This window comes from Portunus trituberculatus, chromosome 32 (assembly GCF_017591435.1).
Source record: "Portunus trituberculatus isolate SZX2019 chromosome 32, ASM1759143v1, whole genome shotgun sequence".
Taxonomy (NCBI): Eukaryota; Metazoa; Arthropoda; class Malacostraca; order Decapoda; family Portunidae; genus Portunus; species Portunus trituberculatus.
Genome location: NC_059286.1, coordinates 13843969 through 13871522, shown reverse-complemented (window position 1 = coordinate 13871522; position 27554 = coordinate 13843969). Strand labels below are relative to the sequence as shown.

The following is a 27554-nucleotide window of genomic DNA, read 5'->3' as shown; positions in this document are numbered from 1 at the left end:
AGAGAGAGAGAGAGAGAGAGAGAGAGAGAGAGAGAGAGAGAGAGAGAGAGAGAGAGAGAGAGAGAGAGAGAGAGAGAGAGAGAGAGAGAGAGAGAGAGAGAAAGTAGGTCATGTCAGAATATAATACACTCACATACACACACACACACACACACACACACACACACACACACACACACACACTTAAGTCCTCGCAATACATTTAACTTATCCTTTATACATCTTTCCCTAATCAAAAGTCACTCTCACACATCCTTACTTTTCTACAGTCTCTAATGTAGACTGTAGAAATAAAGAAAAACACCTATTCTTTTAATTCTTTCCATTCTTCTATGTAATTATAAAGATTTCATGGAATATTTCAGGTTTTTTAATTGTTTCGTGCATGGAAATTGACAAATCTTTTCTTTTTATTCTCCTTTTTTTTTTTTACGGAGATGCTTATATAGAATTAATACAATACGCTAGGTTGTGTTAATTGATTGGTAAAAAACTTCCCATATGGAGCACCCACACCCACCCACACACACACACACACACACACACACACACACACACACACACACACACACACACACACACACACACACACACACACAAACACGAGCACCACCGTCAAAACTATGAATTAAATACACAGGTTTTTCTAATTGCCTCGTGTGTAGAAACTGCCAAATCTTTTCTTTTTAATTTCTTTTTTTTTTAGATGCTTATAAAGAGTCAATACAATGCTCCATGTTAATTGCTAATTGTTCGGTATCGAAGTGGAAGGTTAACCAGCACTGCTATCCACCAATGTGCCAGCAAACAACAATTCAATAACCATTACCGATAGATCCTAATCACAGCATTCCTGGGATTATTGCTACATTATTGCACACTATTACGGAAATCATTACTCCACGTGCATTTTCTATTACCTGCACTTCTGAATTTCTCAATAAGTCATCTTGTGTTGAAAATGAAGAATATTACCAACACAATAGCGGAGTAAAGTAAATCATATTAGACACAAAGTACATAGAATATTCTTTCCCGGGACTATACTTGAGCAGTTCTTCATAGCTTTTCCTTTTGCCAATCTGATTTTTTTTTTTTTCATGTAAGAGAGGAAAACTGGTCAAGGGCAACAAATATACAATGAATAAATAAAACCCTTAATTGTCAGTCCTCTTACAGGTCAAAGAGTCAGCTTAAAAAAAGGGACAAATGACTTAATGCATAAAAAAGAACGCACCACACACAAACATTCTAAACCACACCACATAACATATCTAAATCATTCACCATGCCAACGATAAGCATAATTTTCTATTATGGAACAATATTTCAGCATTTTTCATAGCTTTTCCCTTCACCGATCTCTTTCATACATAAAAAAAACCCACTTCAAACAAGAAATGAAAATACTAAAACACTCTCCATAACAAATACGTAGAACTCGCCGCACAATATCAAAACATTAGCAGAATTTTCTTTCACGGAGAGTATTCTAAGTTCTTCATACCTTTTCCCTTTCGCTCTCTCTTTCGTACATAAAAAACCACATGAAACACACAAAAATACTAAAATTCCTTCCATAACAAATAAAAAATCACCCACAATAAAAAAACATAAGCATAATCTTCTTACATGGAGAGATATTTAAGTTCTTCATAGCTTTTTCCTTTCGTCTATCTATTTCAAATATCAAAAATACGAGAGAGAGAGAGAGAGAGAGAGAGAGAGAGAGAGAGAGAGAGAGAGAGAGAGAGAGAGAGAGAGAGAGAGAGAGAGAGAGAGAGAGAGAGAGAGAGAGAGAGAGAGAGAGAGAGAGAGAAAGAAAGAAAGAAAGAAAGAAAGAAAGAAAGAAAGAAAGAAAGAAAGAAAGAAAGAAAGAAAGAAAGAAAGAAAGAAAGAAAGAAAGAAAGACAGACAGACAGACAGACAGACAGACAGACAGACAGACAGACTGACAGACTGACAGACAGACAGACAGGCACACACACACACACACACACACACACACACACACACACACACACACACACACACACACACACACACACACACACACACAGAGTGTGGTGTACCTTTCAAAAGCTGAAAAAATAATTAAAAAAATAAAAAAAAAAAAAATATATATATATATATATATATATATATATATATATATATATATATATATATATATATATATATATACTAGAACACATTCCATACCATTAAAAATCCGCCACAATACAAACACATCCGCTGATCAAAATCCCGGACAAAGGAAGGCATTGTGGCGATGAGTGACACAGACTCAGATAAATGTGAGGAAAAAAAAAATGCAGGAAATGTTGACATATGGCACGACTAAGTAAAGGAGTGAGCTGTCAGGCGCAGTACAGGTAACACTCACTTTTAATTAGGCAGACTCACCTGAACAGCTTTCGGTCCAGCGGTTTATTAAGGAACTGTGGTTGGCATGAAAGGTTATTGAAGGGCTAAGTAAGATTAGATTTGTCCTATGAGAGAGAGAGAGAGAGAGAGAGAGAGAGAGAGAGAGAGAGAGAGAGAGAGAGAGAGAGAGAGAGAGAGAGAGAGAGAGAGAGAGAGAGAGAGAGAGAGAGAGAGAGAGAGAGAGAGAGAGAGAGAGAGAGAGAGAGAGAGACTATAATGTACCTTACTAACCCCCACAAAAATAAACACAAAAAAACACATTTCTCAAAACAAAATAAAGAAAACGTACCATATTTCAATTTAACCACAAACCTTACCTTTTCACCTGCAGCGTCGACTCCCGGAGGTTTTCGGATCCTTCAGTGCGGGAGGACGGGAGCAGGAGGCCCTCAGACGTGTTCCAGGGGCGCGCTACCTTCCACGAGGAGGGGCATGGGCGGCCGGACTGGGCTCTGGTGGTGAGAAATGTGGCGTTTAGTGATCAAGGAGAGTACAGATGTCGCCTTGATTTCCAGTCCTCGCCGACACACAACGCCAGGGTCCTGTTACATGTTGTGGGTGAGTGGTGTGTGTGTGTGTGTGTGTGTGTGTGTGTGTGTGTGTGTGTGTGTGTGTGTGTGTGTGTGTGTGTGTGTGTGTGTGTGTGTGTGTGTGTGTGTGTGTGTGTGTGTGTGTGTGTGTGTGCAAATGACGTGTCTCGTATTGAATCACAATTGAGATGTGGTCGATCCTAGTCATGTTTGCTTTGTACTTTGTTTTTGTGGTCAATATAATAATTCTGTCAACATTTTGTAAGGAATTATGATGCAAATATAATCGATGACCTTTGCTCTCTGATAGATATTCCTAGTTGACTCAATGTTTATGTATCTATCTACATGTCTGTCTATGTGTATGTCTGTTTGTCTATTCGTGGAGGAGTCGAAGTGATGCAATGCCAGTGTATGTCTGTCAAAAATATCGTTTTCCACAGCCACAAAAATCTGATCTGTATTCGAATAATCATATCAATTTCCCTTACCTTCCTTTCCTTTTTATTTTGTCCTCTCTCTCTCTCTCTCTCTCTCTCTCTCTCTCTCTCTCTCTCTCTCTCTCTCTCTCTCTCTCTCTCTCATTCCACTCCACTCCCAACCGTCCTCACATCAACTCCCACACACTCTCTTGTATTGTTTAACCCTCCACTACTCTCTCTCTCTCTCTCTCTCTCTCTCTCTCTCTCTCTCTCTCTCTCTCTCTCTCTGCAGAGCTCCCGCGGCGCCTGGAGGTGATCAGCGAGGGCGGTGTGGCGGTAGAGGGTCTGGTGTCCGTGCAAGAGGGTCGCCCACTTACCCTCTCCTGCAGGGCGCTAGGAGGTGGGTACGGCCTCTCTCTCTCTCTCTCTCTCTCTCTCTCTCTCTCTCTCTCTCTCTCTCTCTCTCTCTCTCTAGCTCTGTTGACCTACTTTTCAGTGTGTGTGTGTGTGTGTGTGTGTGTGTGTGTGTGTGTGTGTGTGTGTGTGTGTGTGTGTGTGTGTGTGTGTGTGTGTGTGTGTGTGTGTGTGTGTGTGTGTGTGTGTGTGTGTGTGTGTGTGTGTGTGTGTGTGTGTGTGTGTGTGTGACCCTCTAAATCTGATTCTACGTAAGCTTTTTTTTTGACTGTGAGAGATTTGAACAATGATTCTCCTCCTCCTCTTCCTCTTCCTCCTACTTCCATTCGTCCTCGTCCTCCTTCTCCTCTTCCTCCTCCTCATCCACTTCGTTCTCATATACCTCACCCCCTATTCCCTCTTCCCCCACCTGTGCCTGCCACTACCACACTAATACCCCCCTGACAGGTGAGTGCCTTCATTAAACACACGCCCTTGCCCTCATTACAGGTGAACCCCGGCCCAACGTCACCTGGTGGTCTGGGGAGGAGTTGATTGACGCTGAAGTGGAGGAGAGAGTGGAGCTTCCCCTCACCACCACCACCACCACCACTTCCTTTGAGTTAGACTACCCTTCCCCTTCCTTCTACTCGTCCCCCTCGTCGTTCCCCTCTTCGTCTAATCTCGCCACGCCCCTGGACACTCTAGCCACTAATATTCTTCACCTGGACTCCATTACTTCCGCTCATCTCTCCCACAATCTCACCTGTCTGGCGGCCAACACACCTGTCCTCACGCCCTCTCGGCCACGTTTGCTCTCCTTGAAACAGGTAAGGGTTAGGAGGAGGAGGAGGAGGAGGAGGAGGAGGAGGAGGAGGAGGAGGAGGAGGAGGAGGAGGAGCGATGTTTGTAGTTTAGAGATAGTAGTAGTAGTAGTAGTAGTAGTAGTAGTAGTAGTAGTAGTAGTAGTAGTAGTAGTAGTAGCAGTAGCAGCAGTAGCAGCAGCAGCAGCAGCAGCAGCAGCAGCAGCAGCAGCAGCAGCAGCAGCAGCAGCAGCAGCAGCAGTAGTAGTAGTAGTAGTAGTAGTAGCAGCAGTAGTAGTAGTAAAAGTAAATAATAATAATAATAATAATAATAATAATAATAATAATAATAATAATAATAATAATAATAATAATAATAATATAACAAAAATAATAATATCAATAACAGTAACAACAACAATAACAATAATAATAACAATAATGCACGTAAAATTAATACACAGTTGATATAGTTAGCAGTTATAATTAGTGTCACAATGCAGTGAATACAATACAACCATCCATTTACACAGTATTAAATTTGTCACGGGGAAAAACTAACGCTAAAACAAATAATCACGGTGAAATATAGGGGAGAGAGAGAGAGAGAGAGAGAGAGAGAGAGAGAGAGAGAGAGAGAGAGAGAGAGAGAGAGAGAGAGAGAGAGAGAGAGAGAGAGAGAGAGAGAGAGAGAGAGAGAGATATCTGGTATAAGAACACTTCCTTTGTTCTTTGTCTTTTGGGTTGCGATTAAGCAAGGAAAAACAAGAGAATGCGAGAGAATCCAGTGAATTATTTCAGACACACTGGCAACAAAGGCACACAACAGGAAGGACACGGAATATAAAAGGAGCATAAAAGGAAACAGGAAAATGATGATGAACACGCTAAAAGCAATATCAAAATAACAGGCACAAAGAGAGGAGGAGTCTGTGTATGTGTCTGTATGTGTCTGTATGTATATGTATGTCTGTGTCTGTATATGTGTGTGTGTGTGTGTGTGTGTGGAAGAAACAACGTATAGAAAATGAAATCACAGGAGGAGTGGATATGTATACTCTTTTTTCCCCACACACGAATAGAATGAGAGTAGGAGGGATGTAGGAAAGAGGCAATAAGCGCAGGAAGGTAATCGTATCCTCGTTGTATGGGGAGTAAGGTGAGAATAACAAGCTTGGAGTTAACTACGTTGGGGGGAACAGACAAGCAATTTGTGGAGGAAGAAATAATTGGGTTAAAAAAGACACTGATTCCACCACTAGCACCACCACCACCACCACCACCACCACCACAACCACTACCACGAGTTCCTGGCAGTAACATGGAAACAATGGAAGAAAAAGCAATAACAGTTGAACATTTAAACAATTCAAGTGTAGAGGGGGAAAAAAATAAATGTAAGAATTAAACGAGAGAGAAAGAGGAAGTAATTGGATAAAAACAAAAGCATCCTCGAATTGATGACAATGAAACGATGAAGGAATTAAAAAAAAAAGAAAGAGAAAGGAAGTGACCATTTATACAACTAAAGTGAATAAAGTCATCAGAAAAACAAAAAGAAAAAGAAATTACTAAAGATTAAATGCGTGAACTAACCAAAAAAAAAAATGAAGCTGAATATACAAAAAAAAATAAAATAACAACAAATAGATAGAAAAATAGAGATGCGATGAACGTAGCTTAACCTTAGGAGAGTAAAGAGGAGGGAAGCCTGAGAAACGCAGGTAATACTGAAGGTAGAATAGAACTGAGGGATTGCTGGGAGTGGAATCTGGTAGCAAGAAGAGGCAGGATGGTGCAAACACAGACACTTTATTTCAATACTATTCCCACTAAAATCTTCTTCACAGAGAGAGAGAGAGAGAGAGAGAGAGAGAGAGAGAGAGAGAGAGAGAGAGAGAGAGAGAGAGAGAGAGAGAGAGGATTGTCAGGATAAAAGTGTAGCAATCTGAATATTCTCTCCTCAGTAAACCAGTAGAGATTGTAAGGAAATAAAATGTAGCTGATCCACTCTCTCCCTCTCTCTCTCTCTCTCTCTCTCTCTCTCTCTCTCTCTCTCTCTCTCTCTTTCCCCAAGTAATATTTCCCTCGCACTAATCCCTCACCTGTCTTCTCTTCAGTGTTATTGTACCTGTATTTCTCGGCTTTGAATTTTAATTGGTTGAAAAAGAGAACACTTTAATCCAGCTCTGATCTTCTTTCTCTCCTGTATTTTTGTTTTAACACTTTTTACACTTCAGAGGTTTAGTAAAATATTGGATTCTTTTATCATTTTTCATTCCTTCCTATTTTTATTACATTTCTACGGATTTCACCGCTGTTACGTACGTTTCTGAATTTCTCTCACTCAAAAATGTCCAATTCTTTTCTCGCTGTGATTTTTGTCTTGATTTATTATCGTGGAGTGCACAAGAATTTAGCGTTTTCATTCACATTTCTCAAACTTGTAAGCTCTTTTTCACACCCTCGTCTTATTCACAATCTTTACTTCAGTCTTCCCACGAACTCTCTCATTAAAACCTCAGAATGACTTTATTTAAGGAAACAAAGAATTAGCGAAGGTTTACGGTGCTGATTCAAAGTGCTTCTCATTAACGGGTAACAGAGAACTTGATACAAAGAGACAGATTGAAGCTTTAGTGTTGTGTCAAATTAATTCAAGCCCTTCAGTACCAGGACGCGTTTCCATATTCATTCTGCTTACTGTTTAACGATTTCATACAGCTTCAGAAACTTATGTGGTGATTAAGATAATGAAGATTCTGGGCATTAATCTTCTGTTCTTCATAGACCCTTCCTAATGTCAATAAAATCGTCTAATCATAGGAAAAGTGTGTCTCAGTATTGAAAAAGTTAAAGTAGAAAGAGAGAGAGAGAGAGAGAGAGAGTGTGTGTGTGTGTGTTACTAAGAGTGTGCTACATGTGTTCCCCAGTGGATGGCTCAGTGACGGTGGAGCTGAAGGCGTTAGCGACACACCTGTCTGGGGGACGCGTCTACAACGTCACCTGTCTCGCATCGGGGGTGTGGCCGCCGCCCATCCTCTCCTGGCGGCTCCGGGGCAAGCAGATCACCAAGAGGGTTCACCAGGTATGTGTGGGTGTGTGTCTAGTGCTGCACTCTCTCTCTCTCTCTCTCTCTCTCTCTCTCTCTCTCTCTCTCTCTCTCTCTCTCTCTCTCTCTCTCTCATCACCAAGAGGGCTCACCTGGTATGTATCTGTATCTAGTGTGTTGCTCTCTCTCTCTCTCTCTCTCTCTCTCTCTCTCTCTCTCTCTCTCTCTCTCTCTCTCTCTGTGTCCCGTGAATCCTTCAAATAGCCATAAAGAATGATAAATGTGACAACAAAATAAATAGTACGAGTCAACAACAGTGCCCTCCTCGCTCACACACACACACACACACACACACACACACACACACACACACACACACACACACACACACACACACACAGCAACACGGCATACTTTTTCTCTTGCCTATTTCCACATGCGTAAATTCCCCGCACAACACCACATGCTTTAAATTGGTACCTATGCAAAAACACAACATCAAACACAGCGACGAGGACGAGGAGAGTTGTTGGTCTGTGTTGCGTCCGTCAGGGAACAGATGCAGTTAAGACTCGAGCTCTGGTTTCCTCGTTCGTTTAATTTAGCTTATCAACTCCTTCAGTACCAAGACGCGTTACCATATTCATTCTTCTTACTATTTGGTGATTTTATGCAGCTTCAGAAACTCATATGTGGGATTAGAATAGTGAAGACTGTGGCTATTAATCCTCTGACCTCCATAAATCTTTCCAAATGTATTCAAAATTGTCTAATCATACTTAAAACTCAAGGTAAAAATGCGTTCCAGTACTGAAGAGGTTAATTTTGTTTATTAAAGAAAGTTGGGGGAAGTACAAACTAAGGGTGGGATAAGGTAAGGTAGAAATACATAGAAATACAGAAATACAGAGAAAGATACAATACATGTTCCTGGTTCAGTATTACTCGTGTTATCTAAAAGCCCGTATTCTGAAATGCTTTTCTCCATCACCACGACTATTTTCAAAGGTCACAGAGATTGTTTTTGTTTTTCGGTTTCTCAAGAGTCTTTTTCTTGTCAATAGTTCAGGAATCTTGTTAATATTTCACAACTACGAAAAAACCTCATCAAAATCTCGTAAAAGAACATTAGAATCTCGCGTAACTTCAAATAAAACCATTTGAGTGAAATCAGGTGCTTTGCAAATGTGTTTCAGAATACAGCAATACGTTTCATTAGAGGCATCCTAAGTGTTTTATTTTAGTCTTTAACAGTCACTTAGAATCACTCATGGTCTCAGAAATTTTACCAGAGTTATGATTTTCAGTAGCTTTTTGAGTGACTTAATGTTGCTCGCTCATCAGAAGTATCACACGCTTTTCCTCGAAGGTTTCATCAGTATCAGTGACGGGATGAGGCGGCCAAGGCTATCTGATGCGTGTCGTGTCTTACAGCTGATAGACAAGGAAATCTGAAGATCTTGATTATATATACCCGCTCTCACCTTCCATCCCGCTCCATGAGGTGTTCGCCTGTTGCATACACACCCGAAACGTGACTATTTTTATCGCATTTTCGCTTCTCGCTGGTCTGTTTAAAAAGTCACCTTTAACCCATTAACCTGCAGCGTGTTAATCCTGACTTCAAACAGGTGCGCGTTATGGCAGACAGGTAAGATGGAGGCGAAAAATGTATCCCTGTAAACTCGATCTGCCTGCTTCACCGGGGCCTGGAGTTAAGTGCCGCCGTGAGGGTGCCGAGAGGCGTGCTAGCGGCGCCACACAGGCCCTGATGGGAAAAAATATGGGGGTGTAGAGCACATCAAACACACACCCCCTCACTCCTTGACCCCTAATCCCCCCAACCCTAAGCCTGGACCCTAACACCCTAACTCCCTCCCTTCCCCCCCACACGCCTGCACCATGAGTACCTATAAGACTTGTGAAGGGAGAGTGAGGGAGAGACACCTGCTTGTCTTGTATAGAGTAACTTATATCAGAGTTTTATTAAGGACCAAAAAATCTGCTGGTGTTAGTTTGTTGGTCGTGTTATTGCGAGAGTCGGTCAGTTAGTTAATTAGTTTGTGGTTAGTGTTCAGTTATAGAGAAATCTAATTATATACACGTACATTTACACACACACACACACACACACACACACACACACACACACACACACACACAAACAAACAAACTGGACAAATATAGATATGGAGACAGGGACGGCGCGGTGCAGCTTTTGGCCTATACGTGTTACAACAATGTCAATACACACACACACACACACACACACACACACACACACACACACACACACACACACACACACACACACACACACACACACACACACACACACCTGCCAAATATAAACCAGTAAGCCGTGTCCCTCACAGATTCCCACCGCCATCGCCACCGCCATCACCATCACCACCACCACCATAACCACATTCATAACAGTAATTCTATTTTCACCTTCATTCACAGCTACTACTATCAATACTACCACCATCTGCTTCTACCTTAACTTGTCTTTTCTACCACTATTTCCACCACCACCACCACCACTACTATTACTCTTCACCACTCTCCTTAACTAACACCACCACCACCACCACCACTAGTACCCTCATACAAACCACTAATACTACAACTCTCATTCATAACACCACTACTACTACCACAATCCTTCTATTACAACCTAACCTTATCCCTTCCAAAACTATTCCCACGACTACAACTACACCACCACAACCACCACTGCAACTACTTTCACCCTTATTCACCTCTATCACCACTACCAAAACCACAACCACTACCACCAACAACTCCCTCCCTCCCTCCCTCCTTCCCGCCCTCCAGTAACCAAGAACTTTATAAATAGGTCAGAGAAGGGCGAGGGAAACACAGACCCACGGAGAGAAAATCCTTTCATTACAGCTCATTAATGACAAGGCAGGCTTTTCTAGTCGCAGTGGGTCAGTAAACATTCACCGCCCGGCTGCCTAAAAATGGGGAAAGAGCCTAAAAGGGGAAAAAGGGTCGGGGATAAGGAGCATGAGGATGAGGGGAGGTAGAGCACGAGGGGATACGAGGGGAACGATAAGGATTAAGAGAGGGGAAAATAGAAGAGGGGAGACAGTAAGGCGATAGAATTACACATGGCGGATGAAAAGCAAGAGGAATAAAGGGAAAAACGGAAAAAAATACTAGAAAGGGAAACGGAGAGATGAAATTACACAAAACGAAGGAAGAGAAAGAAGGAAGGAGAACAATATGGCGATAAAACTGAAACTAGAAAATGAACTGGAAAATGAACTGAGAAAATGAGAGAGAGAGAGAGAGAGAGAGAGAGAGAGAGAGAGAGAGAGAGAGAGAGAGAGAGAGAGAGAGAGAGAGAGAGAGAGAGAGAGAGAGAGAGAGAGAGAGAGAGAGAGAGAGAGAGAGAGATGAAAGTACGAAGAGGAAAATAAGAACAAAAGAAGACTAGAATTTGGAATGAGAATAAAGTAGAGAAGGAGAAAGATAAAAAAAGATACATAAATAAATAAACATAAAACAATAGAGGAAAACAATATGAAAACAAACTATAAATATAAAAATAAGAGAAAAAGAGGAAAAGAAATAATATACAAGGAATAAGAGAAAATTAGATAAAAAGGAATAGAACTAGAAAAAAAAGAAAGTAAGGTATAATTCTGAATGAAAAGTAAGGGAGAAGAGTAAGAGGAAACAAAGAAACAGTTGGAGAGAGAGAGAGAGAGAGAGAGAGAGAGAGAGAGAGAGAGAGAGAGAGAGAGAGAGAGAGAGAGAGAGAAAAGTAAAGCAATATAATGGATCTAAAAGTCAAAACAAACAATTCATGACAACACAACACAATACAGGACCAATTTGTCACGAAGGAGATAAAACAAGAACAAAAAAAAAAACAAGGAAAACAACGCAAACAACGAAAACAAAACAGCAACACAAAGAAAAAATAAACAAAAATATGTTCTATTCATTATTAATTACATTTCTACTCTTCACGAAAATAAATGAACGTGCGTGGGGGAAAGAAAATGAACGTGTGGTGAAATTTGAACGTATGGGGGAAAAATGAACGTATGGGGGAAAAATGAACGTGTGGAAAAATGAACGTGTGGGGGAAAATGAACGTGAGGAAAATATGTACAGTCATTATTCATTACCTTTCAACTTCCAACGAAAAACAAATTGAACGTGTGGGGGAAAAATGAACGTGTGGGGGAAAATGAACGTGTAGGGGGAAAATGAACGTGTCGGGAAAATGAACGTGTGGAGGAAAATGAACGAGTGGGAAAAATGAACGTGTGAGGAACAAATGAACGTGTGGAAACAATGAAAGTGAGGAAAAATGAACTTGTGAGGAGAAATGAACGTGTAAGGAAAAATGAACGTGGGGATAATGTGAACGTGTGGGGGAAATATGAACGTGTGGAGGGAAAGAAACATGTAGGGAAAAATGAACGAGGGGACAATGTGAACGTGTGGGGAAAAAAAGTATGAGTGTAAAAACGAGCGTGTGGGATAAAGTGAACGTGTGGAGGTAGTATGAACGTGTGAGGAAAAAATAAATGTGCGTGAAAAATGAACGTGGAGGAAAAAATGAACGGGTGAGGAAAATATGAACGTGTGAGGAGAAAATAAACGTGGATAAAATGAACGTCTGAAGATAAAATGAACGTATGAGAAAAAATATGAACGTGTGGATGAAAAAAAGAACGGGAAATAAGAACGTGAGGAAAAAAATTATGTGTAGGAAAAAATTAATGTACGGAAATAAAGAACGTGGGAAAAATGAACGTGGGCAAAAAATGAACGTGTGGGGGAAAATGAACGTGTTGAGGAAAAAAGTTTAGGGCGATCTATTTCATCAAACTTTTATTTTTAGTAATAGTTCTAATGAGTTAGCTGATCATGAAGTTATATAGTCTCTCTCTCTCTCTCTCTCTCTCTCTCTCTCTCTCTCTCTCTCTCTCTCTCACCAAAGCGATTCCAATATAGACTTTTTACCTTCAAACCTACATTGGATTTCTGGCCACTTCTGTCACTTTGTCCAGCTGGTGGTGAAGTCTCTCTCTCTCTCTCTCTCTCTCTCTCTCTCTCTCTCTCTCTCTCTCTCTCTCTCTCTCTCTCTCTCGCTCGCTAGCTCGCTCTGTCACGTATGGATAAGAAAATACAAGTATATCTTCAGTTAATGCATTCAGAATACCTCTCTCTCTCTCTCTCTCTCTCTCTCTATCTGAGCCACGTATAGTTTTCCGTTCGTCTCGCTTCCAATCGTATTTCCATTTTTTCCCCACAGCTCTGTCATTGTTCCCCAGTTTTCGTATTTTCTTTCCATCAACATCTCGAGGGAAAGAATTATAGGTTCCGAAAGAGCTAATTATCGTTTTCTCCCTCCGTGGGTTTTCATTTCCCCCCGCCGAATTTTAATTATTACCCTCTGGACTTTAATTTTCCCCTTTTTTTCTGATTTGACTTCATTTTTCCCCTTTTCCTTTCTCTGTCCTCGCTGTGTTATCTTGTCCTTCTCTTTTCCTCCTTCGTTTCCTCATATTTTAACCGATTTGTTTTTCTTTTCCCCTTCCTTTACTGGTTCCTGGTACCCGTGTGGTTCTCTTTTTCCTTGCGGTTTCTTGTTGTCCTTATCACTTCTCTCGGTTTTGTTGTTATTGTTGTTGCTTTTATTTTTCCCTCTCTCTCGGTAATATTGTTTCCTTTCCTTGATTTCTGTGTTTGATTTAATGTTCGGCCTAAATCTTCTTTAAGTCTTGGTGGTTCGGATAGTGGTTTGGTTTTGTTTCCTTGAGTCTGGTTTCATTTGTCGGGTCTGATTCTTCCTCTCCGGGTTTCAATTCTCTCTTATTAGTTTCATCAGCAGGAAATGACTTGATTCTTTCTGGTGGCTTTCATTTTCTCTTGTCTGTCGCTTCTTCTTCTTTTTAGGTAATTAATTTCTCCTTTCTCGGTTTTCAGTTATGTCAGTGTCTTCCTCACGTTTCATTGAGTTTCAAGTACATTGGCTTATTTTCTGGCGGGCGAATATGGTGAAGTTATTGTGGATTTAGATACCTTCCCTCCCAATTGTGTTAATTATCTCTCTCACTCTCTTCCTCAAAATCCGTTTTTTGATGTACAAGTTTCTCTAACATTAAAACCTCTGTGTGTGTGTGTGTGTGTGTGTGTGTGTGTGTGTGTGTGTGTGTGTGTGTGTGTGTGTGTGTGTGTGTGTGTGTGTGTGTGTGTGTGTGTGTGTGTGTGTCCTTCCAGTATTTGTTGAAGGTCTAATCTCTCTCTCTCTCTCTCTCTCTCTCTCTCTCTCTCTCTCTCTCTCTCTCTCTCCGGAACACAGCGGCATCCAGGCGGGGACCTCACGGAGTCAGTGCTGGAGCTGAAGGCGGGCATTGGTGACGACGGCAGCCTTCTGGAGTGTCTGGCCAGCTCACCGACCCTGCCACACCTCACCGCCTCAGACTCAGCCAGACTCACCGTGCACTGTGAGTCATGATCTAACCCCTTAAATACCATGACGCGTTTTCATATTCATTCTGGTTACTATTTGGTGATTTTGTACAGCTTCAGAAACTCATGTGGAGGATTAAAATAATGAAGACTGTGGCCATTGAGCTTTTGACCTTCATAGACCTTTCCCAATGTCAACAATCATACCCAAAATCTCATGGTAAAAATGCGTCCCAGTACTGAAGGGGTTAAGGCGTTACCACACTGATTAACCACTTCAGTACCAGGACGCGTTTCCACATTCATTCTGCTTACTATTTAGTGATTTTGTATAGCTTCAGAAACTCATGTAGGGATTAGAATAGTGAGGACTGTGGCCATTAAGCTTCTGACCTCCACAAATCCTCCAAATGTCAATAAAACCATCTAATCATATCCAAAAACTCGCGGTAAAAATGCGTCCCAGGACTAAAGGGGTAAGGCGCTACCACACTGATTAAATGGTGGTACAATGGAATGGACTCAGTAAATCATGTTAGCGCTGAGTCATTAGGGAGGCTTAAAAGATTGGGCAGATTTATGGATGGGTATGACACTCGTAGATGAAAACAGATATGTGTGTGTTTCAAATGAACAGCGATAACCATGAGTAGGATTTACTGTAGGCCTATTGTAGGTTCCCTTATCTTCTTACGTTCTTGTATTCTCATCAGGAAAAATACAGCACTACAATGTTCATTAATAACTACAAAATAGGTGTCCCGAATTTATGCATTTTCAGAACGCAATAAAAATACAACACCGCTATGTTCATTAAAAACTAGAAAACTGGTGTTCGAATTTATACATTTTGGGAACAGAGAAAAATACAACACCGTAAGATCGTGACTAACTAAATACAAGTGTTCCGAATTTATATATCTTAGGAATATAGCTAAAAACAACACCGCTATATTCATTAGTAACTAGAAAATAGGTGATTCGAATTCATACTTATTGGAAACACAGCAAAATATAACACTTTTATTCATTAGTAACTCAAAAAATAGGTAATCGAAATTTATACATCTTTGGAATACAGCAAAATACAACGCCATAATATTCAGTAATGTTGAATAAGTAACAACATGAAACTCTACAGCTTACAAAAATACAGCAAAATACACCACAATTACTCAGGATTCAGTAAAAGTACGTAATAATATGACATTGTACAGCTTAGAAATACGAAAAGAAAAGGATTGGTAGACAGAATGAAGTATTGTTAGAAAAATTAACAGAAAACCATTTACTAAGAGGAAATTGTAGAGCTTTGAAACTTGCCCACGAAAAAAAAAAAAAAAGGATTTGTAGAGAGAAATAAATTAACGATAAGGAAATGTATAATAAAACTGTAACAATACTCAGATGGAAAAATAAAATAAAAAAGTTGCATAGGGCGATAAGAAGAGGGGAGAGAGTGATAAGAGACAAGCAATAGGTAAGGAGAAGAAAGAGATATGAGGATAAAGAGAAACAAAATGAAAAGGATGTCAAAAAATAAAGGATATACAAGGAAAAAGGAAGGAATGAAGAATGAAAACTGCAAAAAATAATTAAACGAAAGAGATGGATAGTAAAAAACAATTATTCACAGACAATAAAAGAGCGAAAAAAAAGAAAAGAAAATGAGAACTAAGGAAACAGAAGGGAAGAAAATGGGAAAGTAGGAAAGTAAACAAGAGGTGGAAAATAAAAGAAAAGAAAGATAGTGAGATGAAAATGTGAATGTGAAGAGAGAGAGAGAGAGAGAGAGAGAGAGAGAGAGAGAGAGAGAGAGAGAGAGAGAGAGAGAGAGAGAGAGAGAGAGAGAGAGAGAGAGAGAGAGAGAGAGAGAGAGAGAGAGAGAGAGAGAGAGAGAGAGAGTAGAGTAGAGTAGAGTAGTAGTAGTAGTAGTAGTAGTAGTAGTAGTAGTAGTAGTAGTAGCAGCAGTAGCAGTAGTAGTAGTACGAGGAAGCAAAAGAAGGGCATAGAAAAAACACAAATAAGAGAAAGAGAGAGACAGAGAGAGAAAGAGAACACAAAATACGTCATACAGGAATGGAGGAAAATGTGAAAGAAGAGAGGAGGCAAGGGAGGAGGAAACAGGAAACCAAGCACTGAATCACAAGGGAGAGGGAGAGAGAGGGAGAGGGAGAGGGAGAGGGAGAGGAAGGGAGGAAAATGACACCATGACCTATAATTCTCAGAGGTGTGATAAAAAAAGGGAGAGAAAAGGGATAGATGTAATAGGAGGAATGAGGGAGGAAAGGAGAGGGAGGGAGAGGGAAGGAGAGGGGGAGTATGGGAGAGATAAGGATGAGGAGAGAGGGAGGAAACACAACACCAGGGAAAGTCACTTGGGAGAGAGGACAAAACAGTTAAAGGGAAAGAAGAAAGAAGGAAAGAAGGAAAAAAAAATAACGAAAGGAGATGAAAGAAAGAGAAAGGAAAAAAATGCATGAGAGAGAGAGAGAGAGAGAGAGAGAGAGAGAGAGAGAGAAATGTGTCTACAAAAAAAAGAAAGTAAAGAGGGAGAGAGGAAGAGCAGGAGGAAATGCTAAAGAGGAGGAAGAGGAGGAGGAAATGCTAAGTGAAGAAAGAAAGGAGAGAAAAGGAGAGACGGAGAGAGAGAGATGTAAATGTTTGAAGCGTTGATGGACTAAAGAGAGAGAGAGAGAGAGAGAGAGAGAGAGAGAGAGAGAGAGAGAGAGAGAGAGAGAGAGAGAGAGAGAGAGAGAGAGAGAGAGAGAGAGAGAGAGAGAATCCCATATTTACTGAATAGAGAAGAGAAAGGAGGGAAAGAGGATATACGAGTAAAACAGGAAAACTAAAGAACGGAAAGGAGAAAGAAAGAAAAGAAAGAAAGAATGCAAAATAAAAATAAGGGAAACAGTAGAACGGAAGAAGATGATTCGGAGAGAAGAGAGAAAATGAAAAGTAAAGTGAGGCAAGACGGAGAGAAGAGAAGGAAGGAAGGAAAAAGGGAAGAGAGGAAGGAAAGAAGGAATGGAAGAAAAGATGATAGGAGACGAGAAAGCCAGACAAGAATATATATTGCAAAACTTGTGACATTTGCTGAGGATAAAGGAGAGAGAGAGAGAGAGAGAGAGAGAGAGAGAGAGAGAGAGAGAGAGAGAGAGAGAGAGAGAGAGAGAGAGAGAGAGATAATACCTGGACAGCAATTAAGCTCCTCTCTCCACTCCTCTCCACCTCCTCTCTCTCTCTCTCTCTCTCTCTCTCATCCCTGAGTGGACAAGTAAAATAAGAACGAACCTTCATCCTAGCGGTCTGCGAAGGTCCGTCTTGGAGGTAATGAAGCAAGTGAACTAACGTAATTCCCTCTCCCTCTCTCTCACTCACTCTCTCACTCTCACTCTCTTCTCGCGTCAATAAGTTTTCCTTCCTATCTCTTTAGTCTCGTGTTCTTTTTATCTCTTTCGCTACCTCCTCATTTCCTGTCAATACATCTTCCTCCTCCTCCTCCTCCTCCTCCTCCTCCTCCTCCTCCTCCTCCTCCTCCTCCTCCTCCTCCTCCTCCTCCTCCTGTAATACAAAGTTTCCAGGCGTGTTGCTTCTCCTCAACCTTCCTTTCCTTCAGCCATTTCTCATACTTGTCCTCCCAACTTTTCTTTTCCTCTTCTCCTTCCTCATTTCCTCAACCCTCTTACTTTTACTTCTTTCGTTTCCTTACCCTGCTCTCTTTTTCCATTTCGTTTTTTTTTCTTTCTGTTTATCTATCTTTTTTCTTTCTGTTTCTCTCTCCTTCATTTCACTTTCTCTTTTTTTTTCTCTTAATTTCTCTCATTTTTCTAATTATTTACTATTTCTTTCATTTATTCTCTCCTTTGCTCTCTTTTTCTCATCATTTCACATCTTCCCATCTCTCTATTTTACTTTTTTTCTCTCCTTTCTTCCATTCCTCATTTTCCTCTTCATAACTTCCTTTCCTCCATTCGCTCTCAATTTCCTCCATATCCCATTTCCTCTTTTCCTTCTTCCATTTCACTAATCTCCTTTCTTCTCCTTCACCTCCTGCTTTTCTCCTCCTTTTCACTTATCTTCCTTTTCACCTCCTTTTTCTTCCCTCTCCTCTCCTCCTTTTACATCTTTTCTTCCTTCCCTCCTTCCCTCTCTTTCCCCTCATCTTCTTTCTCACCTTTTTCTTCCTTCCATCTCCACTTTCTTTTAGCACCCTTTCTCTGTTCCTTCTTCCCTCGTTTCCCCTCATCTTCCTTTTCACCTCCCATATCTTCCTCCTCCTCCTCCTCCTCTTCCTTTCCTCCATCCGTCCTTTCCTCTTTTCCTTCTTCCCATAATTTTCCCTCCTCTCCCTTTTCTTCCCTCTCCTCCTCCTCCTCCTTTTTCCTCCACTCCCCCCACCTCCTTTCCTCCAATGTGGATATTCTGGTGTTCCCGGGACCAAATTATCGGATTATTCCTAAATCTAAAGGTATTGTTCGCCCGGCCTCCCCTCCGGCGGTGGAGGAAACACGGAGGGAAGGAGGGAAGAAGAGGAGAGTGGATGGGGGAAACATGGATGGGAGGAGAGGAAGAGGGAAAGGAAGGAGTGGGTGGGGGAGACACAGTTGGAAGGAGAGGGAAGAGAGTAAGGAAGGGAGTGGGATGGGGGAAACACGGAGGGAAGGAGAGGAAAGAGAGAAAGAAGAGAGTGGATGGGGAAAACACGGAGGCAAGGAGAGGGAGAGGGAAGAGGGAAGGAAGGGAGTGGGTAGGGAAGACATGGAGGAAAGAAAAGGAACAAGGAGGAAACATGGAGGAACAGAGGAAACATGAAGGAAAAGGAAGGGAATGAGTGGAGGAAATATGAAGGAACAGAAGGAAAAAAGAAGGGAGGGAAAGGAAGAAAGTGAGAGGAGGAAACACGGAGGGAGGGAAAGGAAGGAAGACAGTGGAGGAGACATGGAGGAAGGGAGGAAACACGGACGGAAGGAGGGAAGAGGGAAAGGAAGGGAGTGGATTGGGGAGACATGGTGGGAAGGAGAAGGAAACAAAGAGGGAGGGAATGGAAAAAAAAGGAGTGAATGGAGGAAATACGGAGAGAAGAAGGGAACCAGAGGGAAAGGGAGAGAGTGGGTGGAGGAAACACGGAGAGGAGGAAACGAAAGCGAAAGGGAGAGAGTGGATGGAGGACAAATGGAGGGAAGGAAAAGGAAACAAGAAGGATGGAAAAGAAAGGAAAAGAAGAGAGAGAAGGAAATACTAAGGAAAGAAGAGGGAAAGGAAAGGAATAGGTGGAGGAAACATGGTGGAACGGAGGAGGGAAAGAGAGAACATGAGGTAAAGGAAAGGAGTGGATAGGGAAAACATGGAGAGGAGAAAAAAAAGGTGGGAAAGGAAGAGAGGAGAGAAAACTTGGAGGGAAGGAGGAAACACGGAGGAAAGGAAGGAGGAAACAAAAGGAGGAAGGAAGGCAAGGAAGGGAGGAAATATTGAGGGAAACAAATAGTGGAGAGAAGGAAGGGACATTGAGGGAGGAGGAAACAGTAAGGGAAGGAGGAAACAACGGCGAGAGAGAGAGAGAGAGAGAGAGAGAGAGAGAGAGAGAAAGAGAGAGAGAGAGAGAAATAATGCAGAAGGAATATTGAGGGAGGAGAAAGAAGATAGAAGAGGAAACAATGAAGAGAAAAAAAGGAGGAAAGAAGGGAAACATGGAAAGAAATTAAGAAATGTGGAAGAAAAAAAAGAAATAGAAGAAAACACGAAAGAAAGGAGGGAAGGAGAGAAGGAGAAGAGGAGGGGAGGAAGAAAGGAGGGGAGGAAGAAAGGAGGGAAGGAGGAAAGGAGAGGAGGAGAGCGGTAAGAATATTGGAGAGTAAAGAGTATGTTGAGAGGAAGGAAAAATGGGAGTGACGGAGAGAAGGACAGGAGGAAAAAGGATGCTCGGAGGAAGATTGCGGCGGAGTATTGGAGGAAGAGTTATGTGATGAATTGAGAGAGAGAGAGAGAGAGAGAGAGAGAGAGAGAGAGAGAGAGAGAGAGAGAGAGAGAGAGAGAGAGAGAGAGAGAGAGAGAGAGAGAGAGAGAGAGAGAGAGTTGGGAGATCAGATTTAATATGTAACAACAACAACAACAACAACAACAACAACAACAACAACAACAACAACAACAACAACAACAACAATAGCAGCAACAACAATAACAAAAATAATCAGAACTAAATAATTACAACAAAAACAATAAAAACAACACACAAAAAGTCAAAATACCTTCAAAACACACACACACACACACACACACACACACACAGACAACCATTACTACATACACACACACTAACTCTCCCCCCTTCTCCCTCCTTCCCCAGACGTGCCCCAGGCTAGCATCAGCATAGAGGGCGGTGAAGGAAGCGAGGCAGGGCTTGAGGCGGGGGATTCAGCCAGCCTCACCTGCTCAGCGCGCGCCAACCCACCTGCGTACAACTTTACTTTCCTGTTGAACGTGAGTGAAGCGAGCCGTGTCCACCTCACCTCGCCACATTAGCCCACCCTGTATTGGTTTATTCCGTGCATGTAGCCGCCGCCTAATTGACTCCTTTACTAATCACTGTTAATTTGTTGGATCTGTTTCCCTTGTGTTAGCTCATCTATATATCCTGGAGTGTTATATTTCTTTATTTTATTTATTTATTTTTTTTTTTGTTATCTTATAAGGCTCGTCACTTGTCCTCTGTTCGTTCATCCGTATATTTTGTTCGTGTTATATTTCGTTTTCTTTATTTTTCTTTATTTTTTTTTTTGTGTTTTATAAGGTTCGTGACTGTCTGTGTTAATGTTCTCCTCTTTTTCTTTCATCCATGTATTCTGTTCGTGTTACATTCTGTTTTTTTTTATTATTGTTTTTATTGTTTTGGCTATTTCATAAGGTTCGTCACTTGTCTCTTGTCTGTGTTAATTTGGTGCCTAAGTTTCTCTTCTCTATCTGTTCGTTTATTTGGTTTGTTAGCTTTTACATCGATCACTCTATCATGGTTTATATCTTACTGTATATTATCATGTCACTATCTTTTATCTAACATTTATTCTTTATTATTCTTTTTTTAGCTTTTACATAAATAATTTTGTCATGGTTTATATTTCATTTTACATTTATTATTCAACTGTCTTATAAGTCCTGCCTCTTTCTGATTTATCGTGTTACCTTATCAAATTAACTCCTCTATTACCTTATTTTGACCTACTTGCTTACTTGATTTACTTGTTTTCTTTCATTTACTCGCTTATTTGATCTTTTTCATTGGCCAGTAATTATTCGACTACAAATTCGCACGCCCAGTCTTCTTACCACTACCCGCGCTACCTTGGAGAATAAAAACCCCACTTGTCTCTATTTTTCATTTGCCAGGTTAAGGTCGCTAGTATCCGTGTAGGTGGTAGGGAAACACTAGCTGATGCAAGGTGTGTACTGTATCTCTATCTCTAAACATGTCCAATATCTCGCGTCTTTATTGGTTTTTAATGACAAATAACTAAAAACTGTTGCCACTTTACCCACAGCTGTGTTACCCAAACCCCTTCAGTGCCATGACGCGTTTCCATATCCATTTTGCTTACTATTTGTTGATTTACAGAGTTAAAAATAGTGAAAATAGTGAAGACTCAGGCCACTTATCTTCCTAAAGTCAATAAAATGGTCTAATCGTACACAAATCTTAAGGTAAAAAAAATGTGTCCCAGTAATGAAGAGGTTAGTGAATCATTCCCTCCATCAGCCCAGTAGAGGCATGCAAATGTTTGGTTTGTTTGTTAATTTGTAAACTATATGTCCCCTCTTTTTGTGCGGGGTGCTAATTGGTTCACTAATTTATATGGGCCGCCGCTTGTCCCTGTCCGTGTTAACTTCGTGAATTAATCCCGCCTCTATTTGTCCAGTCGATGTGTGTTAATTCTATTTCCTTCGTTAATTTGTAAGCTGCACATCCTCATTTTTTTCAGATTGTTTTGATTGATTCGTTCATGAGCACAGCGTCCTATCACACTTCCCGTCAATTTGCCATACATATATTCTTACTATTCACTTTACCTTTATTTACTATTTACTTTATCAGTTAGAAGCTCTCCCTCCCCTTTCTCTTGAGCATCAGTCACTTTTCATGCTCTCTTGAACTTGGCGAATCACCTCCACCTGTTTGTGATGATTGGACGTATTTGATTTATGTGTCAGCTTCTCCTCTCTTCCTCTCTTCCTCCCTCCATTTTTCTATGATTGTGATTGGCTATTTGATTTTTAAGACCCGCCCCTTCGCCTTGACCAGCGTGTCTCATTGGTTGATTGATGGATAAACTTGTTCCTTTCTATACTTATGTCTTCCTCTCTTCGTTTTCACGCTTAGGATTGGTTCGTTAGCTTATTACTCCACTAATAATCCTCTTCAATATGTCTCACTGGTTGAAGGATGAGCTTAAGTTTTTTTTTTTTCATCTACCTTTCCCTCATCACTCTTCTCTGTGCTTATGACGGGTTTGTGAAATTTTAAGCTCATGTACATACTCTGAGTTCTAAATCACTTCTCTACCTTCACGCACCTCTCTTCTCGTTTCTACGTTCATGGTTGGTTCATGAACTTACCATCCGCATTATCAATTCCTGATAACGCATTTGTCTGATTTGTCACTGAATATTTTTTATATTTTTCTTGATAAGAGTTGGCACAAGTCACTTCAGTCTTTACTAGTTCATGTTCAGCTTTAACGTGTGTCCATTAAAACAAGGCTTGGAGTGTAAGCGTATTACTGCTATCAAAAAATGCCTTCCCATCCTCTCAATAATTTCCGGTGAAAAATGTTCCATTTCGGTGAGAATAAATTGCTGTGTTGAATATTTCCCACTTGATCTAATTGCCTTTACATTAAAATAACTATAAAAGGTAATTTGTACGTACCTACTGGACATATAATTTATAGTATCAATTTCAATATAAATCAGGTAAATTTATAGCTAAAAAGTACATTCCCCTATGGAAAAACTGCCTTTATATGAAAATACCTACAACAGGTGATTTACCTATGTTTGCTCTTGTTTAAATGCAAATTATAATCTAAATTTCAATACATATCAGGTAAACTTTTAAAAGGCAAGTTCTGAAATACAAAAATTCAGAGAAAAATATATAGACAAACCAGTATATTATTTATAAAAGCCTCTTTGAATGGCAGCAAACCAAACACACCACTCTGTACTCTACCTATATCGCAATAACATGTTTTCTCTCCCTTTGTATTCCCAGAAACAACAATAATGACAAAACACAACACTGAGGCTCATGTTGGAATATTAAAGTACTGCTTATGTGAACACGAGCTTGCATTAACATCGTATCTCAATTAGTCACTCGATACGGTAATGGACAGGTTGTTAATCAGGAAATCACGCTCCCACTTAACGCAGCGAGTGGGCCAACCAGCGGGTGGGCCAGCGAGTACGAGTATGTCACCAGGTCACCGCTGATTAATTGATGTGGTGACGAGTTATTCCAGATGTGACCTTATCAATAATTTGTACACCTGAGTCACGAGAGAGAGAGAGAGAGAGAGAGAGAGAGAGAGAGAGAGAGAGAGAGAGAGAGAGAGAGAGATAAAAGACAGACAAGCGTGTTATTAATGGACTAAGAGATCTCATTGTATTTTGTTTCGGATATAATAGAAAAAAAAGTTGAATTGCTATTAGGAAGCAAAACACTAGGAAGATTACTCTCTCTCTCTCTCTCTCTCTCTCTCTCTCTCTCTCTCTCTCTCTCTCTCTCTGTTATTTATGTTCCTCTATTTGTCTGGATGCATAAATCTCTGTCAGCCTTTCGTTACCCTCACTCTCTCTGTCTCCCTCCCTCCTTACCTCTCCCTCCCTCTCCTTCGCTCTCCCTCTCTCTCCCTCTCTCCTCCCGTCGCCCCTCACCTCCTCCCTGTCTGTGGCGATCAATGGACAGGTACACCTTTAGAATCCTTGCTCAGGTGTGTCAGGTGAAGTGTGACGTTAAATATTCAGTTGTCTTTGTTGGTAACGTTATTGACCGCAGAGGAGGAGGAGGAGGAGGAGGAGGAGGAGGAGGTCAAAGTCTAGATGAAAAGGTGAATGAATCTTGTTTAGTGTGTGTGTGTGTGTGTGTGTGTGTGTGTGTGTGTGTGTGTGTGTGTGTGTGTGTGTGTGTGTGTGTGTGTGTGTGTGTGTGTGTGTGTGTGTGTGTGTGTGTGTGTGTGATGGATGAGCGTCGAAAATTTGAACGTGAGGACATGGGAGCAAACACAAACACACAAACACACACACACACACACACACACACACACACACACACACACACACACACACACACACACACCATTTTAACACCACCCATCCATCACCAATGTCACTAAACACACTAAATTAAATTCTCTCTCTCTCTCTCTCTCTCTCTCTCTCTCTCTCTCTCTCTCTCTCTCTCTCTAGGGAAGGCCACTGCATCGCGCTAACGTGGTGGAGAGCGGTCAGTCTCTCACCCTTCTGGAGGTGACTCATAAGGACGCTGGCTTATACACCTGTGTTGCCTCAAATTCTGAAGGAGATGGCCAGAGCAACGCCGTGCCTCTACATATTGACTGTAAGTGTGTGTGTGTGTGTGTGTGTGTGTGTGTGTGTGTGTGTGTGTGTGTGTGTGTGTGTGTGTGTGTGTGTGTGTGTGTGTGTGTGTGTGTGTGTGTGTGTGTGTGTGTGTGTGTGTGTGTGTGTGTGTCAGTTTCCCTGTCTGTCTACGTCATTTCATTACTCTCGTTTCAGAAAAGTCAGTTAGTCAGTCAGTCAGTCAATCTCTCTCTCTCTCTCTCTCTCTCTCTCTCTCTCTCTCTCTCTCTCTCTCTCTCTCTCTCTCCCTTTATTTGTCATTTTGCACTCTCACTTTTTCTCTCTCTCATATAGTCATTTACATTTCATTTCTTTCTCTCTCTCTCTCTCTCTCTCTCTCTCTCTCTCTCTCTCTCTCTCTCTCTCTCTCTCTCTCTCTCTCTCTCTCTTTTACAGATTCCATAGTTTCAGAGCAACAAATCAACCCACTGGCATCTGTGTCTCCAATATATGCCTATGTATTCCCCCCTCTGTTCTCATTTTTTTTTTTTTTTTTCTCTCTCCCTTTATCAAATTTGCTCTCTGTCACCTCCACTCTCTTCATCTTTCTTCCTTCACTCCTCCCTTCCTCCCTTCCATGCTCTCCGTTTTATCTCCCCTTTCGTATATTCTCTCTATTTCCTCTTTCACGTTTACTATCATTCTTTGTCTTACTCCCTTCATCTTTTTATTTTCTCTTCCCTATTTATCTATATTTTGTTTTCATTCTTTACTTTTTCTCGATGATCCTCCTTTTCCTGTTTTTTTTTTTTTCTGGTATTCATTTTCCTTTTTTTTTTTTTTTTACTCTTTTGTCCTATTTTTTTTCCTTTAACGTGACCTAATGCAAGTCACGTTTCTTTTATCCATTGTCCTATTCCTTTTCCCTTCACTCCATAATATAGTTTTTTATAGGTGATGCCTTCCTTTATATCCTTCATCTATCTTTTTTTTTCCGCTTCCTTTCCCCTTTCGTGCCTTTCCCTTGTCTTAGTTTTATATATCTTTCCTTCACATAGCTTTCCTTCCCTCCCTTTAAATCATTCATATGCCTTTTCTTCTCTCTTCTCCCTTCATTCTTTTCCCTTTAATTTTTTCCCTTCAATCTTTTCCCTTCAATCTTTTCCCTTCAATCTTTAACACATCTCTCCTTAACCTAACCTAATATAAATCAGTATCCTTAAATATCCTCCACTTTGCTAATAACAAACCTCTCTTCCCTTCCCTCCTCTCTCCTTCCTTTGATCTAACCTAAACTAAAAATAAACTAATATCTTTCCCATCCTTCACTTTTGCTAATCTTATCTCTCCCCTGCCATCCCCTCTCCCTTCTCCCCTCCCTCTCCTTTCTTTTCACCTTCCCCTTCTCTCCACTAACCTAACCTAAAATAAAATAAGCTACTAATCTTTCCACATCCTTCACTTTACTAATCATTTCTCACCCTTTTCCTCTCCTCTCCTCTCCTCTCCTCTCCTCTTCTCTCCCCTCATCTCCCTCACCTCCTTTCCTCTTCTATCCACTAACACTTCACAATCCTTCACTTCGCTAATTTTATCTCTACCCTCTCCTTTCCCCTCCCATCCCCTCCCTTCCCTTTCTCCTTCCCTCCCCTACCCTACTTTCCCTTCCCTCCCCTTTCCTTCCCTTCCCTTCCCTTCCCTTTTCCCTTCCAGTAACTTAATCTAACTCTATAATATCTTTCTCCATCCTTCACTTAGCTGATCTTATTTTTTCCCTCTCCTTTCCTCCCCAACAGTTCCCCCGGTGTGCGCGTGGGAGGGGGTGAAGGAGGAGCTGGCGGTGGTGGGGGAGAGGGTGAGGATGGAGTGCAAGGTCCTCGCCTCCCCCCCTGACGTCACCTTCACCTGGGAGAAAGTCACCTTCACTGCAAACATGACGCAAGTAAGTTGGTGGCCATTCTGTTCCGTGACTCGTGTTTCGTTATTCGTGATTCAATTTTTGCGTTTCATTTCACCTCTGGATTTATGAAAGCTGGAGTCGTGTGCAGATTATAATGTTTCCTTTCCTCCTCCTCCTCCTCCTCCTCCTCCTCCTCCTCCTCTCTTCTTCTTCTTATTATTATTATTATTATTATTATTATTATTATTTTTCTTCTTCTTCTATTACTATTTCTTCTTCTACTTTTCTTCTTTGTCTACTCTTTCTTCTTCTTATTCTACTTTTCTTCTACGTTTTTTTCTTCTTCTACTATTTCTTCTTCTTCTTCTTCTCCTTCTACTATTTCTTCTTCTTCCTCTTCCTCCTTCCATGGATTTATAGAGAAGAAAGTAATATGCATAAAACAAGATGACTTATAAATGGGCATGTTTAGGTCTCTCTCTCTCTCTCTCTCTCTCTCTCTCTCTCTCTCTCTCTCTCTCTCTCTCTCTCTCTCTCTCTCTGGCCATTTTCTAAAGCGTAAACGAGGAACAAACAAAATAATATTAGACACAATTACACATACATTTCTTAACTAATTTACGACGACACGAGAAAAACTTTTGACTCTGCTTCAGTTTGCCTTTAAATTGGTGTGTGTGTATCTCTCTCTCTCTCTCTCTCTCTCTCTCTCTCTCTCTCTCTCTCTCTCTCTCTCTCTCTCTCTCTCCTGAATATTCATGAGCAAGAATTATTCGCCGGCCATGTATGAGTAATCTATATCATTTATACTGCAACTCCCTTTAATGCTCCTTTTCCTCTCCCCGACAAGCTCCCCTACAGATAATGCTTGCCATATTGCTCCCCTCCCTCACCCTTAAAATCACCGTACACTCAACCCTCTAACATACTCTCCTTTTTCTCTCCTTTTCTCTCTTTTACTCTCACACACAACACTATTTTTCACTTTTT

General features: G+C 41.0%; 1 protein-coding gene across 1 annotated transcript in view; it reads left to right on the top strand.

The window, feature by feature from the left end:
- Window positions 1-27554, top strand: part of LOC123511981 (contactin-3-like) — a 165903-nt gene that overhangs the window by 127420 nt on the left and 10929 nt on the right. The window contains exons 3-11 of the mRNA XM_045268090.1: window positions 2759-2985; window positions 3672-3779; window positions 4283-4602; window positions 6816-6822; window positions 7509-7663; window positions 13983-14127; window positions 20439-20572; window positions 24554-24704; window positions 26461-26606. Coding sequence (XP_045124025.1) covers window positions 2759-2985; window positions 3672-3779; window positions 4283-4602; window positions 6816-6822; window positions 7509-7663; window positions 13983-14127; window positions 20439-20572; window positions 24554-24704; window positions 26461-26606 — 1393 coding nt within the window. The remainder of the gene's footprint in view (window positions 1-2758; window positions 2986-3671; window positions 3780-4282; window positions 4603-6815; window positions 6823-7508; window positions 7664-13982; window positions 14128-20438; window positions 20573-24553; window positions 24705-26460; window positions 26607-27554) is intronic.